This window comes from Mandrillus leucophaeus, unplaced genomic scaffold (assembly GCF_000951045.1).
Source record: "Mandrillus leucophaeus isolate KB7577 unplaced genomic scaffold, Mleu.le_1.0 Scaffold694, whole genome shotgun sequence".
In the NCBI taxonomy this organism is placed as follows: Eukaryota; Metazoa; Chordata; class Mammalia; order Primates; family Cercopithecidae; genus Mandrillus; species Mandrillus leucophaeus.
In genome coordinates this window covers 639,010-656,431 of record NW_012107519.1, presented here as the reverse complement: position 1 = coordinate 656,431, position 17,422 = coordinate 639,010, and the positions used below count along the sequence as shown (strand labels likewise).

At 37.8% G+C, this 17,422-nt stretch overlaps 1 protein-coding gene across 1 annotated transcript in view; it reads right to left on the bottom strand.

The window, feature by feature from the left end:
* Positions 1–17,422, bottom strand: part of JMJD1C (jumonji domain containing 1C) — a 310,806-nt gene that overhangs the window by 220,232 nt on the left and 73,152 nt on the right. The window contains exon 2 of the mRNA XM_012002668.1: positions 5,106–5,270. Within this exon, the coding sequence (XP_011858058.1) occupies positions 5,106–5,270 (165 nt within the window). The remainder of the gene's footprint in view (positions 1–5,105; positions 5,271–17,422) is intronic.

The window sequence follows — 17,422 nt, the reverse complement described above, 5'->3', positions numbered from 1 at the left end:
TCTACTAATTTGCCAAATTCATTTATTAGTTCTAATAGGCTTTGTTGTGAAGTCTTTATGGTTTTCTAAGTATAAGATTATATCATCTGTGAACGGGCATAATTTTACTTCTTTCTTTCCAATTTAAATGCTTTTTGTCTTTTTCTGGTCTAATTTCTGGACTATAACTTCAAATACTATGTTGAATGGACATGGTAAAAGCAGGGATTCCTTGTCTTATTCTTGATCTTAGAGGAAAGGCTTTCAGTCTGTCACCATTGACAAGGATACTACCTAAGCAACAGGATATGAAATCAACACATAAAAATCGTTTTTTTTTTTTTTTTTTTTTTTTTGAGGCAAGGTCTTGGTTTGTCACCCAGGCTGGAATGCACTGGTGCAATCACAGCTTACTGCAACCTTGAATTCCTGGGCTCAAGGGATCCTCCCACCTCAGCTCCCCAAGTAGCTAGGACTACAGGCTCACGTCCGGCTAGTTTCTATATAACAATAATGAATACTTTGAAAATGAAATTAACATATAATTCCATTTGCAAGAGCATCAAAAAAGAATAAATTACCTAGGAGATGAAATAAACAAAACTATAAAACATAACTGAACAAAATTAAATAAAACATAAACAAGTAAAAAGACACCCCTGTTCAAAGACTAGAAGACTTAATATGTGCGTGTGTGTGTGTTTGTGTGTAGTTTTAGAGACAGGGTCTCACTCTGTCACCCAGGCTTGAGTGCAATGACACAATCATGGCTCACTGTAGCCATGAACTCCTGGGCCCATGTGATCCTTCAGTCTTAGCCTCTCAAGTAGCTGAGACTATAGGCGTGGGCCATCACACTCAGCTTATTTTATTTTATTTATTTTTTTTGCAGAGAAGGGGTCTCGCTGCATTGTTCAGCCTGGTCTTGAGCTCCTGGCCTCAAGCAATCCACTCGCCTTAGCCTCCCAAAGAGCTGGGACTACATGTGTAAGCCACAGCACCCAGCCCTTAATATTAAAGATGTCTAACACCCAAATCCATCTACAGATTCAATTCAATCCCTATCAAAATCCAAGTGACCTTTTTCTGGAGAAAAAGAAAAATCTCTCCTGAAGTTCATAGGGAATCTCAAGGGACCCTGAATAATCAAAACTATCCTGAAAAAGAAGAAAGTTGACGGGAAAACATTTTCTGATTTCACAATGTACTACAAATCAACAGTAATCAAAACAGTAAGCTGGTATCAGCATAAGAACAAGCTACAGACCAATGGAATGGAATAGAAAGCCCAGAAACAAACCCTTGCATATATGGTCAAAATATTTTCTATAAGGCAAGACCATTCAGTGGGGCAAAGGCAGTCTTTCCAACTAATGGTGCTGGAAAAAGTGGACACATCTACATGTAAAAAAAAGTTGGACCCTTACATGATATTCCAAACGCAAAATCAATTAAATCACCCAAATTTGTGATCTAAAACTATACAACTTTTAGAAGAAAACATAAGGGGAAAAGCTTCATGACATGGATTTGGCAATATTTTTTGAATATAACAACAAAGGCATAAGCAACAAATGGAAACAGACAAGTTGAGCTTCATCAAAACTTAAAAGTTTTGTGCATCAAGGGCCACTGCTCACACACTAAAAAGGCAACCTGTAAAATGAGAGAAAATGTTACCAAATCATGTATCTAAAAAGGGACTAATATCAAGAATACATAGAGAAATCCTAAAACTCAACAACAACAAAAAAAACAAATGATCCAATTCAAAAACAGGCAAAGAACTTTATGAATAGATATTTCTCAAAAGACATACAAATGGCCAATTAGCACATGAAAAGATGCTCAACATCACATTAAGCATTAGAGAAATATAAAACAAAATCACAATGAGATGCCATTTCACACCTACTGAGAAAGTAAATACCAAAAAAAAAAATGAAAGTAAATGTTGGTGAGGATGTAAAGAAATGAACCCTTATACAATGCTGGTAGAAATGAAAAATGGTGCAGTCACTTGGAAAACAGTATGAAAGTGCCTCAAAAAATTAAAAGTGCAATTACCATCTGATACAGCAATTCTTCTTCTGGGTATATACCCAAATAGTTGAACACAGAGGCTTGGACAGATATTTATACAACCATGTTCATACCAGTATTATTCTCTATAGCCAAAAGGTGGAAGCGACACAACTGTCCATTAACAGGCAAATGGATTAAAAGAACATGGTGTATAAACAGAATGGAATGTTATTTTGCAATAAAAAGGAAGAAAACTCTGACACATGGTATAATATGCATGAACCCTGAAGACACTGTCAGTGAAATGAGCCAGTTACAAAAGGATAAATACTGTATAATTACATTCATATGAGATACTCAGACACCGAAAGTAGAATGGTGGTTGCTAGCAAGATCAGGGAATAAGGAACTGCTCTTTAATGAGTACAGTTTCAGTTTTGCAAGATGGAAAAAGTTCTGTGTTTGGATGACAACAGTGGTAACACACAACGCGAATGTACTTACTACCAATGAACTGTGTACTCAAAAACAGTTAAAATGGCAAGTTTTATGTTAAGTCTACTTTACCACAATTAAAATTTTTTATTAAAAAATTCAGCAGAAGGCTGGGCATGGTGGCTCATGCCTATAATCCCAGCACTTTCAGAGGCTGAGGCAGGTAGATCACAAGGTCAGGAGTTCCAGACCAGCCTGACCAATATGATGAAACCTCATCTCTACTAAAAATACAAAAGTTAGCCAGGCATGATGGCAGGCACCTGTAGTCCCAGCTACTTGAGAGGCTGAGGCAGGAGAATTGCTTGAACCCGGGAGCTGGAGATTGCAGTGAGCCAAGATCGCGCCACTGTACTCCAGCCTGAGCGACAGAGCAAGGCTCCATCTCAAAAAAAAAAAAAAAAAAAAATTTAGCTAGGCATAGTGGCACACATCTGTAGTCCTAGCTACTGGTGAGAGGACTTTTTTTTGAGCCCAGGAGTTCAAGGCTGCAGTGAGCTGTGATCACAACACTGCACTCCAGCCTGTGTGAAAAAGTGAGACCCTGTCTAAATAAAATAAAATAAATAGTATGGGGGAAAAAAAGGAACCAGAGCAATATGTTTCATAAGAAAATATATCAAAAATTATATATATATAATATATACAAGTTATCTCTTAGAACTAAAAATATAATTTTCTATTACTTTTATACCACAGTGTTTTTCAAATTTTTCATCTTTTTTTTTTTTGTATATGATAAAGTTAAAAAGAAAAGGTTGGTGATTGTTTAAGTAGGCCTAATTTCAAGGCTAAGAGGTTTTCAACAGAAACAACTTTGTAAAATTATGACAAAATTATCATTAAACAGTATTTTCCAATAACAATTCTCTCTAAAATCAGTATTTTATGAATCAACAGAAACTCACCTCAATCTTAACTGCTTTTAAGAAAGGGCAAAGATTTTCTAAAGCTTTATTAATTTTTTAACTCTGATACCGATGTGTAGTTTTTCATATTAGTGATGCTACTGTTTCCTGCTTTTGAGAATTCTCATAAAAAATTCACCTATATGTCTAATTATTCATAATTACTCACAAATTTTATCCAGTTTTTGGGTTAAGGTCTATAAAATTAAGATCATGCCAGTAATGGTTTAAACTTTTTATATGAACAAGTCAACATACTCATTAATTATTTTTAAAAACCTACTATGGATAAAATTATCTTCTTTAGTTTGCTATGCAAAGTTTCCTATCGAAACTACAGGTCACAGACAGATATTATTTTCATCTTTCAATATCATATTTTGTTTTTACAAATGCCACTGATTCCATTCACTCTATTCCCTCCCTTCCTATCCTTTTTAATCCTATATCTCCACTGACTTCTTAAAAAGGAATAATCAAACAGATCTATTAAATTTCTATTCTATATAGAAAAGCATCAGGATTAACTAAAATAGAAAATTTATATGCATTAAAATTATTAGCAAGCAGAAGCTATCCTTTTAAGTAGTTAATTCGTATGTTTAAAAATTTGAAAGGAACTACCCAAACTCATTAGTTATATCAAATACCTGCAATAACGTTTCAGTGGCTTTTAAAGTATTTCTTTGATAGTAACATAAGAAGAAAACTTTACAAATATTGCACATTTGTTACATGCTAGATGTTCTGCCAGAAACCAGAGATAACAATGGTTAAACAAATGTAGTTCTTTTTCTAATACAATTTAATGACCTTGTTTACCTGCTGTTTCTTTTCTTAAATAAAACTCTTCAAAGTACCAGCGAATTTACTGAAAACATATTTTCTTAAATGAAACATTTCCTGGTAAGAAGTAATTTAATCCATTACCTAATAATTACACATTAAACATCTATCACCCACAATGATTTACTCATTAACAAACCAAGAAGAATTACTCGTTATTAAATGTTTTAATACAAAGTATGTTCTATCTTCCACTTGACAAAGTTTCATTCAGCAAAGTTGTTTCACATGGCATACAGTCAGCTATCTCTCAGGTCCCTTTAATCCAATTTATATTTTAATTTGATAGAATAAACTTATTTGTGAACTACATAAGCTGACAGAATACTAACAAAGAGACAACTAAAGTTGTTTTAACAAAATGAAGGCAGTGTTTTAAAATCTCTGCCAGATTCGTCAGAGACTCTTCAAAAATATTAATTTATAAATCAGTAAGATGAATCTAAAGTTTTATTCAATTATTGGTCTTAAATTTTCATTTATTCTTTCTTTTATAAGACATGGCGTCTCACTCTGTCATCCAAGCTGGAGTGCAGCAGCGTGACAGTAACTCACATAGACTCGGATTCTTGGGCTCACGTGATCCTCCCACCTCAGCCTCCCAAGTAGCTGGGACCACAGGTATGTGCCACCACAACCGGCTAATTTTTTTTTTTTTGGTAGAGATGGGGTCTTGCTTTTTTGCCTAGGCTGATCTCCAACTCCTGGCTTCAAGCAATTGTCCTGCCTCAGCCTCTCAAAGTGCTAGTTTTACAGCCAGTCACCAAACCTGGCTTTTGTTTTGTTGTTGTTGTTGCTTTTCGTTTTTAACGAACAAATGAAAATGCTTAATGAAACAGGAATAGATCTTACCAATGCAGGCCACTGAATCTGTTTGCTCTTTGATCCCTGAGTCTGGCTAGGGTCATTCCTTTTGGCCCAGATTAAGTGGTATTCCACCAAGAAAGTTGAAAAATCTTCATAAACTTTAACCCACTCTCGTTTATCCCATTCAAGATCATCAAATTCCACATACACCTATGAAAACAAAAAAAATTCAATTAGCAAAACAGAAGAGTGGTATATCCTTTTTCACTAATACATAATAACTGTACATATTTATGGGGTACATACGGTATCGTGATACATGCACACAATGTGTAATGATCAAATCAGGATAATCAGAATATCCATCACCTCAAATATTTATCATTTGTGTTAGAAACATTTCAAATCCTCTTCTAGCTATTTTGAAAAATACAATAAATTATTGCTAACTATAGTTACCATACTGTGCTATTGAACACTAGCACTTACTCCTTCTAATTGTAGGAAGCAGAAAGGGGAACTCTAGTACGCTGTTGGTGGGAATGTAAATTAGTACCTCCAGTATGGAAAACAGTATAGAGGTTCCTCAAAAAACTAAAAGTACATCTACCATAGGATCTGGTAATTCACTACTGGGCAAATGTCCAAAAGAAAGGAACGTATATTGAAGAGATAGTTGCACATCAGTGTTTACTGTAACACTATTCATAAAGCCATGATAATGGAATCAACCTAAGTATCTATCAACATATGAATGGGTAAAGAAAATGTGGCATATATACACAATAGAATACAATTAGGCCATAAAAAAGAATGAAATCTTGTCATTTGCAGCAGTATGAATAGAACTGGAGGTGATTATGTTTTATGAAATAAACCAGGTACAGAAGACAGACATCACATGTTCATATGTGGGAGTCAAAAACGTGGATCTTGACCCAGCATGGTGGCTCATGCCTGTAATCCCAGCACTTTGGGAGGCAGATATGGGAGGATCACGTGAGCCCAAGACTTCAAGACCAGCCTTGGCAACATAGTGAGACCCTGACTCTAACAAAAGAGAAAAGTAAAAAACTTAGCTGGACATGGTGGCACATGCCTGTAGTCCCAGTTACTCAGGAAGCTAAGACAGGAGGATCTCTTGAGCCCAGGAATTTGAGGCTACAGTGAGCTGTGATAGCTACAGTGAGCTATGATCACATCACTGCACTGAAGCCCAGATAACAGAGTGAGACCCTGTCATTTAAAAAACAAATAAAAAGTGGATCTCATGGAGGCAGAGGGTAGAATGATGGTTATCAGAGATTAGGATGGGTGATGGTGGGAGAAGAAAAGAGGTTGGCAATATTTCAAAATATAAGCCATGAACTTGAATTAGAAAGAACATTAACAAATTTATTCTTTAAACTTAACATTTTTCATAAAATCATCACTTAACTTCCCTTAATCAGATTATACCCCTTACTTATGACAGGGAGATAAACCATAACTGTATCAACAAAAGCAATTTACAGAGTGTTGATCAGTAAAGTTAGTCCACTACCTTCTAAATGGACACTAAATAATGATTTCTATACTAATGACTCTAGAAGGAGAGGTTAGAAAATGTTTTTAAAGAGTAAATAGCCAGACGCGATGGCTCACGCCTGTAATCCCAACACTTTGGGAAGCTGAGGCGGGTGGATCACCTGAGGTCAGGAGTTGGAGACCATCCTGGCCACATGGTGAAACACCATCTTCTACCAAAAATACAAAAATTAGCTGGACGTGGTGGCGGGCACCTGTAGTCCCAGCTAACTCAGGAGGCTGAGGCAGGAGAATGGCTTGAATCCAGGAGGCGGAGGTTGCAGCAAGCCAAGATTAGGCCACTGCACTCCAGCCTGGGTGGTAACAGCAAAACTCCGTCTCAAAAAAATAAAAACAAAAAGAGTAAATGGTAAATATTTCAGATTTTGCAAACCAGATGGTTTCTGTCATAATTATGTATTGTCTCTGTCACTGAGACCACCATAGACAATATGTAAACAATTGAGCTTGACTTTATTCTAATAAAACATTACTTACAAAGGTAGTCAATGGTACAAAGATGGCTCAACATGACATTCAATTAATGTAATATACCACATTAGCAGAATAAAGGAAAAAAAATCATCTTTAACGATGCAGAAAAAGCATCTGACCAAATTCCATGGCTTTTCATGATTAAAAACACTCAACAAACTAGGAACAGAAGGAAAGTATCTAAATATAAAAAGGTCTATATGAAAAACCCGCTGCTAACATCATACACAACAGTAAAAAATCAAAAGCATTTCCTCTAAGATGGGAACAAGACAAGGATGTTGTAATTTGGAAAACTGAAACTGACTCTATACTCATAGGTCATTCAATCATTCAAACCTTCCCTCCCCTACTTTCATTCTTCTGCATTCATTCCCTAAGATTATCTGTTCATAGAGCTGTCTTCTCAACTTAATCATAAGATATGCTGGAAGCAGTCTTCTCAATACTTATATTTTTATACTAATTCTGCCACCCATCTTCTGCTCCCTTACACCTGAAGAGTTTCCATTTCCACTTATTTGAATCACGGTTGCTCCTTTGGCCAGGCTCAAGTTCTTCCATGATATTTACGTCCCCCAACTTCAACTCTAATTTCTACTTTGAATTTCAGCTTTGAATTTCTACTGCAATTATTTTTTTTACAGCTTACACTGTATTAGTATATAAGCAAACACCATCCAATATTTTAAGTGTAATAAAAGTATCTTTAAATTATGCATGTAAACTCACTTAAGGTAGAACTGTTCTTTCATTTATTTTTAGTGCCCATTACAATGCTGCATACATATAAAATATTTAATTAACATTAAAAATCCCCTGACTCTTGGACTCAATCATAGTCTTTTAAAAATAAAAGCAACCTGGTAAAAGGTAAGTTTGATTTGGTGATGTTTATACTGCTGCCCACTAGGACGCCTGTATTTAAAAAAAAAAAAAAAAAAGAAGCTTATCTGTTAGAATATCCATTAAAGATATACATTAAAGCTTAGCTATTAGAATGGGGAAAGAGAAATGCACTGGTCAAGGACTTAACATCTTTTTCTAGTTAACTATCCATACCAAGTCAGGGAATAAATCCAAGTCAAGGAAGAAGCCAACAAAACAGTTGGCTACTTCTAATAAAACCCATCCTTAAGCGGTTGAGCTGAGGTCCAGCTGATCTTACACAAAGGTTTCAAATTATACCAAATTTCTCCACTACCTGAAATCTGTTCTGTTATTTAAACACTAAATTTTGGTATAAGAGCTCTGGGAAACCCTAGAAAACTGAAGCAGAGACAATTCTCAGGAAAACCTGCACGCTAATTTTGCTTTTCCTTCATGGACAATGATACAGTAATCCTGACAAAATATTTTAGTTAAAAATCTGAAGAGTCAAGAAGTTCGTTGACATTTTCCTAAACTGAAGATATAAATCAATGTAAATTCTTCCAAATGCAAAGTCTTAAAAAGTTTTCAGCATGAAGTGTATTTTCCAAATCCAGTTTATGTTGCATAAACAGTGCTACTAGCAGTTTTCAGAACTTGCTAGGGACATTGGGGACAAAAAGACACTAAATATTGTGTCTCTTCCCCTTTGTTGTATAGTCAACTCATCTTCAGATATGAGATTATCAAAAACAGTGAAGGGTTTGGAATTTAATTACATACAGACAGAAAACTAAACACACACACACACAGACACACACACCCCTCTGTTACAGTTTAACGGATTCTGACAGAAAACGTAAGACTCCTGGGACTTCACAACTTAGAGCAAAACCAGCAATTAGAGTATCATCATGATGCCTATGCCAGCTTCTCATGACTGTTAAGCCCCATGGGAAGGACGCAAAGGGTCCAGAATGGAAACCTGAGTACATAGTGAGTTATATTACAGAAGAGGAGGGAGTGGAATTCACCACTTAGACAGTTAAGTGGAGGGGAGTCTGCTCTTTGATTAGGGGAGGTTATTACTTAATTCCTCACAGCTGGCTGCTCACTGCACACACAACTTTGAGAAACGGTCCAGGTTAAGACCAGTTAGTCTTGCATTCTTGGCACATCCAGCAAGAAAGTGCAGAGACACGCGGTCCCCACAGTGGATTGCCTATACCAACACAGGTAAGATTTTTTATCATGCTGGACTAAGAACTAATCTACCCTTACTGTGCATGACCATGTATGTGGGGTGAGGGATGGTGGCGGAGTAGTTTGTTTCCATTAGTTTACCAACTTCCAGTTTATACATTTTTAGTTAATTACACAGTATCTTATATTAACTCCTTCCTCATTCTCGTGTTGGGTCCTTCTGTCTGCTTAATTCCCTGTCTTATTAACTAAAGGGTTCTTGAGGGCAAGAATTAGTATGCTTTTGGCAATGGCTCACACCTGTAATCCCAGCACTTTAGGAAACCAAGGTGGGAGGATCACTTGAGGTCAGGAGTTCGAGGCCAGCCTGGCCAACACGGTGAAACCCCACTGCTATTAAAAATACAAAAAAAAATTAGGGCATGGTGGCACGCCTGTAATCCCAGCTACTTAGGAGGCTGAGGCAGGAGAATTGCTTGAACCCAGGTGGCGGAGATTGCAGTGAGCCAAGATCATACCATTGCACTCCAGCCTGAGCAACAGCACAAGACTCCATCTCAAAAAAAAAAAAAGGGGGGGAAGGGAGTGGGGGCTGGGCACGGTGGCTCACACCTGTAATCCCAGCATTTTGGGAGGCCAGGGTCAGGGGATCACGAGGTCAGGAGATCGAGACCAGCCTGGACAACATGGTGAAACCCCATCTCTACTAACAATACAAAAAAATTAGCTGAGCGTGGTGGAAGGCGCCTGTAATCCCAGCTACTCCAGAGGCTGAGGCAGGAGAATCGCTTGAACCTAGGAAACGGAGGTTGCAGTAAGCCGAGACTGGGCCACTGCACTCCAGCCTAGGCAACACAGCGAGACTCCGTCTCAAAAAAAAAAAAGGAATTAGTCTGCCTTTACCTTTTTTGCACCTCTAGTAACTGGCAGGTGTTGCAACAAACTAAAGCCTACAATACAGTTTTAGAATCATCAGCACTGAGCAAAACACATCACAATTACAATTAAATGACTAATTTGCAAAAACCAAAAATTTTAAATACAGCTGTTGTATTTACTAATATATCACTGTGCTCATAATTATCTAGAAAAAAAGAAAGAACATTTCATTCAGTAAGTATTTCTAACTGCACATCAGAGCCAATCATGAACACCGGGAGTTCAGGGGAAAAAAGATCATTCACATATACACACACGTGTGCGTGTGTGTCTATGTGTGTATGAAGTTAACAGCTGTGGGTACTGATGATTATTATAAGAATTCAGATGATGTGAGGAAAAAGTCAAGCAAAATAATCCACTAAACATAATTACTTCAAGAAAAAACAAAAATAATTATTTTGTAGTGGACACTGTTGTTAAATACTTAGCCAAATATGTGAGAATAATTCTAAGATCTGGTCTCTAGGTAGTATAATACATGTTTTCTACAACAGATGTCAACATGCGCAAACTGGCAGTTTTGTCTCAGTATAATACTAAGCATTAAAACAAGAGCCATCAGCTGGGCATAGTGGCTCATGCCTGTAATCCCAGCACTTTGGGAGGCTGAGGCAGGAGAAGTGCTTGAGCTCAGCAGTTCAAAACCAGCCTGGGTGACAGAGTGAGACCCTGTCTCAAAAACAAAAGGAAAAAAAAGAGCCATCAGACTGTCAGAGCAACCATTTGCAAGAAGAAAAATTAACAGTCACGCAATTCCATTTCTACTATTTTACAAATTTAAATTAATCTAACCCTTGAACTCCTTTTTTTTTTGAGACGGAGTCTCGCTCTCTCACCCAGGCTGGAGTGCAGTGGCGCAATCTCGGCTCACTGCAAACTCCGCCTACCGGGGTTCACGTCATTCTCCTGCCTCAGCCTCCTGGGTAGCTGGGATTACAGGCACCCGCCACCACGCCCGGCTAGTTTTTTGTATTTTTAGTAGAGACGGGGTTTCACCTTGTTAGCCAGGATGGTCTCGATCTCCTGACCTCGTGATCCACCTGCCTCGGCCTCCCAAAGTGCTGGGATTACAATCATGAGCCACCGCGCCCGGCCCCTTGAACTCCTTAAACATTATTATTAGTTATAAGAAGAATGCTTCCTTTTCTTCTACATAGCTTGATTGCTTCAAAGTAGAAAATGGATTCTGGTTACTTGGTTTGGAGACCTGTATTATTAAACTTATAATATCAACGTAAGAATATAAGAACTAAGAATTATTTTAGTCTAAATTATAATTCCAGTTCTGCCCCTTTTTAATTTTAGAACTTCTAAATAATCCACAATCTTTATCTGCAATGTTACATTTGTAGGAAAAAATATATTCTTTCACATGTTTACTTGGATATATACAGTAAAAATACTAGCTATATAAAAGTTCAAAGATGATGTTTCAGATTAGTACTATGGAACACTCTACATGCATATCTCAGAGGTACTGCAAGTTCAGTTCCAGACTACTGCAATAAAGCAAATGAGTATCAAAATAAAGTAAGTCACATGAATTTTTTGGTTTTCCAATGAGGGTCTGGTTCCTGACCAACACAAAAGAAACCAAGTATTATAATAAAGTCAGTCACATAAATTTGTTGATTTCCCACTGCATATAAGATTATATTTATAATATATTAAATATACAATAGCATTATAACTAAAAAACAATTTAGATGACTGCAGTACCTCCTGCCTGTAATCCCACCACTTTGGGAGGCTGAGGTGGGAGGAACACGTAAACTCAGGAGTTCAAGACCAGCTTAGGCAACATAGTAAGACCTTGTCTCTACAAAAAATGAAAAAATTAGCCAAGCATGGTGGCATGTGCCTATGGTCCCAGATACTCAGGAGGCTAAAATGGGAGGGTTGCTTCAGCCAAGGAGGTTGAGGCTGCAGTGAGCCATGATCACACCACCACACTCCAGCCTAGGTGACACAGCAAGACCCAGTCTCAAAGAATAAAAATCAAAAACAATTTACACACTTTAACTTAAAAATGTTCTTATTGCTAAAAAAAACAGTAACAATCATCTGAGCCTTCAGAGAGTTGTAGTATCTTTTTGCTGATAAAGAGCCTTGCCTCAATGTTTTTGTGCCTGCTGACTGCTCAGGGTGGTGGTAGCTGAAGGTGGGGTGCTTGTGACAATTTCTTAAAATAAGACAACAAAAGTTTGCCACATCTATTAATTCTTCCTTTCATGAAAGATTTCCCTAGGGCATGCAATATTGTTGGCCATTTTACCCACAGCTGAACCTCTTTTGAAACTGGAGTCAATCCTCTCACAAGCTGAGGCTGCATTATCACCAAAGGTTAAGTAGTATTCAGTTATATCTTAAAAAACCATGTTCTTTGCGCATCCATAAGAAACAATGCCTCATCTATTCAAGTTCAACCATGAGATTACAACAGTTCTCTCACATCTTCAAGTTCTAGTTTTGACTAGAAATCTCTTGATATATCTACCACATCTGCAATGACTTCCCCCTTGAAAGTCTTAAAACACCTCAATGTTGATATTTTGACCTCCTACCATGAACCATGAACATTCTTAATGGCATCTAGAATACTGAATCCTTTCCAAAAGGTTTTCAATTTACTTTGCTCGGATCCATCAGAGGAATCACTATCTCTGGCAGTTATAGCTTTACAAAATGTATTCCTTAAATAATAAGATTTGAAAATCAAAATTATTCCTTGATCCATGGGCTGCAGAATGAAACTTGTACTAGCAGGCATGAAAACATTAATCTTCTTCAGAGCTCTTGGGTGACCAGATGCATTGCCAACGAGCAGCAGTGCTTTCAAAGGAATCTTTTTCTCTGAGTAGTACATCTCAACAGTGGGCTTAAAATATTTAGAAAAACCTCCTATAAACAGATGTGCTGTCATCCAGGCTTTGTTGTTCCATTTACAGAGCACCTGCAGAGTAGATTTAAAATAATTCTTAAGGGCCCTAGGAATTTTGGAATGGTCAATGAGCAATGACTTCAACAAAAAGTCACCAGTTACTTTAGTTCCTAACAAGAGAGTCGGCCTGTCCATAAGGCTTCTCCATATCAGCAATACCAATGTCTCACTTTCTAATCATCCCTGTGTTTACCGGAGCAGCACTTTTAATTTCCCTCAAAAGTTGCTGCTTGGCAATAACAACTTGACTAACTGTGTGGTGCTACAGGCCTAGCTTTGTGCTCTGTCTTGACAAGCGCCTTCCTCACTAAGCTTAATCATTTCTAGCTTTCTGATTTCAAGTTAGAGATGTGTGACTACTCCTTTCACTTGAAAACATTTTAGGCAACTATAGGATTATTAATTGGATTAATTTCAATATTATTGTGTCTGGAGGAACAGGGAGGTCCCGAAGTCCAAGAAGAGCGAAAGAAACAGGGGAATGGCTGGTTAGTGGAGCAGTCAGAACACACACCATGTTCTGGATTAAGTTTGCCTTCTTATACTGGTGTGGCTTCTGGTGCCCCAAAACAATTACAATACTACATTAAAGATCACTGATGACACATCACCATAAGAGATGTAATAGTAATAATAATAAAAGTTTGAAATATTGCGATAATTAAAATGTAAGAGACATGAAAATATTTTTCCATATGCAGTTGGAAAAATGAAACTGACAGACTTAATAGATGCAAAGTTGTCACAAATGCCACACCTTCCCTGCCCCCGCCCCTGGCTTTTTTTTTTTTTTTTTTTTTAAATAAGAGATGGGATCTTGTTCTATCACCCAGGCTGGAGTATAGTGGAAAGATCATAGCTCCCTGTAGCCTCCAATTCCTAGGCTCAAGCAATTTTCCCACCATAGCCTCCCAAGGTGGGAAGTACAGGTGCATGTTACCATGACCCAGCTAATATTTCCTTTTTAAATTTATTTTAGACATGGGGTCTTGCTATATTGCTCAGGCTGGTCTCAAACTCCTGGCCTCAAGCAATCCTCTCACTACAACCTCCTGAGTAACTGGGATTATAGGTACATGCCATTTCACCTACCATAAAACCTCAAATTTGTTTAAAAAAATTCAGCATCTGCTAAGTGCAATAAAGCAAACTATGATAAAAAATGTATATATACTTACATATAGGTTTGTATAACCCAGGATACTCCAGATCCTGATTTGAACAGTGTATTTTAAGATAATAAAAAGTAGAAAAAAATGAAGAAGAAATATAACAAAAATGTTCAGAGTATATATGGTGAAAACTACAATACACCAAACACAGAGACTTAAGTCTTAAATAGATAACACTATGTTCACAAATGGAAAGATTCACTACTGTAAAGAATAAATACTCTCTGGATGCAGGATGACCCTAAAAAATGTGAGTAAGTTGCTGAGCATTGCTGCTCATTGACAATGCATCTGGTCAACCAAGAGCTCTGAAGGAGATTAACGTTTTCATGCCTGCTAGTACAAGTTTCACTCTGCAGCCCATGGATCAAGGAATAATTTTGATTTTCAAGTCTTACTATTTAAGAAATACATTTTGTAAAGCTATAGCTGCCAGATAGTGATTCCTCTGATGGATCCGAGCAAAGTAAACTGAAAACCTTTTGGAAAGGATTCAGTATTTTGAACTTACTCGAAAAGAGTAAGTTCTCTCCCAAATCAACAGTCCTGAAGGAAAACACAAGGTATCAGCCAGACCCAACCCTCCCTAGCAGTGGGGTAACTATGCATTTTGATATGCCCTAAATACAAACTTCACAGACCCCAGTGTCTGTACTGTGGGCTATTGCTGCCACGGTCAACACCCTAGCAAAGTGCACCTGCCCAGCTATCAGCTGCCTGCCTACAGCTGCCCCAACAGAAAGCAACCCACCTTCCCCAGTAGCAGGGCTGCAACATGATGGCTGGAGCCCTCACCTGACCATTCCACTGGTAGTCTGGGGATCATGCCACCCCTGTTGACCACAGCCAGTGCCTGCACAATCAGGGAACCTGAGGACAGGTCTGCTCATCCAAGCTCAGCCCCCTCCAGTATGTAAGCACACAGCTTAGGGTCTGGAGATTACTCTGCTTAGTCTACCACCATTGGTACCTGAGCACTTTTTCCACGGACCAGGGTCCATTCAACTGACCACTATCATCAAAGCTGACACCCACCCACATGTGGCCACCTGCAGGCCTGGAGACTGATTTGGCCAGCCTGTCACAACCACTGCCAACACCAAAATGAAATGCTTGGGTTCCAGGGGGTTGTCCTGCCACGGCTACTGACATCAACTATGCCACGCCTACTGCCCAGGGCCCAATAACCTGCCCACCCATCCACCCCACTACTGCCATTCCTGGTATCCGAGCAAGCTGCCTGGAAGCCCAAGAATCAACCTGAGCAGACCCACTAACTCTGGTGTCAGCATATGCCACACTGAAGTCCCAAAACAGACATGATCTTCTCACTACTACCACCAAAGGAGCCCAAAGTGGCCCACGTGGCAACCCATTCCCTAATAAAATTTCACCACAACTTCCATTAAGAACCACCCACTAAACCACTGAAGAAATCAGACAACACTGACTCTGTTTAATGCCTAAAAAAATCATAGAGTCTACACTACTGCATATATTCACAATCAAAGCAAAAGTGCTCCACTCAACCAACACCACAGATACATCTCTAGGAAAAATTCCTCCCCTATGAAAGGAAATTCCAATGACTGGAAGAAGTCACTGTCATACCTGATGCACAGATATCAATGTAGAAATAAAAGAAACATGAAAAAGCAAGAAAATGTGAATCTATGATAATAAATTCAAAGCACTGAATTTCAAAGGAACACAATAATCCTCCAACAACAGATTCCAATCAACAAGAAATTTGTAAAATCTTGGAATTGAAAATACTGATACTAAAGAAGATATAACAGAATACTAAAAAATAACACAAAGAAAAGAAAAACAATTCAGGATATGAATGGAAAAAATTCACCAAAGAGAGACAGCATAAAAAAAGGATGAAACACAAATTCGGAACCTGATGTATTCACTGAATGAAACAAAATGCATTCAAAACTTCAATAGACTAGATCAAATAGAAGAAAAAAATCTCAGAACTTGACAGACCTTTTGAAATAACCCAGTCAGAAGAAAAAAGAAAAAAAATTTTTTTTTGGAGATGGAGTCTCACTCTGTCGCCCAGGCTGGAGTGCAGCAGCGCAATCTCAGCTCACTGCAAGCTATGCCATTCTCCTGCCTCAGCCTCCTGAGTAGCTGGGACTACAGGTGCCCACCACTGCGCCCGGCTAATTTTTTGTATTTTTAGTAGAGACGGGGTTTCACCGTGTTAGCCAGGATGGTCTCGATCTCCGGACCTTGTGATCTGCCCGTCTCGCCCTCCCAAAGTGCTGAGATTACAGGCATGAGCTACCGGGCCTGGCCAAAAAAAGCAAATTTTAATTTTCTTAAAGAACGAGCAAATCCTCATGACATATAGGACATCATAAAGCTACCAAATTTTCAAATTTTTTGTGTTTGAGGAGGCAACAAGAAAATTTGAAGAGCTAGAAAGTCTGTTTAACAAAATAACAGATGAAAACTTCACAAGGCTAGCAAAAAGTTTAGATACCCAGATAAAGCACAAAGATCCCAAAGGTATACAATTCAAAAATATCTTTTCCAGAGCACCTTACAGTAAAAATGTCACTAAGTCAAAGACAAAGAGAGAATTCTTTAAACAGCAAGACATAACTATCTAGTCACTTATTAATGAACCCCCATTAGACTAAGAGCAGTTTCTCTGCACAATCCTTACAGGGCAGAAGACAATGGGATAACAGATTCAAAAAGTTGAAGGAGGAAAAAAAAAAAAGCCAAAAATATTATACTAAGCAAGGTTATCCTTCATAAATGAAGGGGAAATAAAGTCTTTCTCAAACAAGTAAAAGTAAGAAAATTCATCATCACTAGACCAAATCTACAAGAAATGCTTAAAGGAGTCTGATACTGAGAAAATAAAGAATGGTACCTATCATCATGAAAACACACAGAATATAAACCCCAGTGGTAGAGCAAATACAAACAAGGAAGAGAAAAGCCTCAAACGATACCACTACAGAAAACCACCAAACCACAATGTTAACAAGGAGAGAAAGGAACAATGAATACACAAAACAACCAGAAATTAAGTAATAAAATAACAGGAATAAGCCCTCACATGTTAATAATAATCTTGATTGTAAACAGATTAAAGTATCATATAAAAGATACAGACAAGTTGAAATGACTTAAAATAATGGCACAAC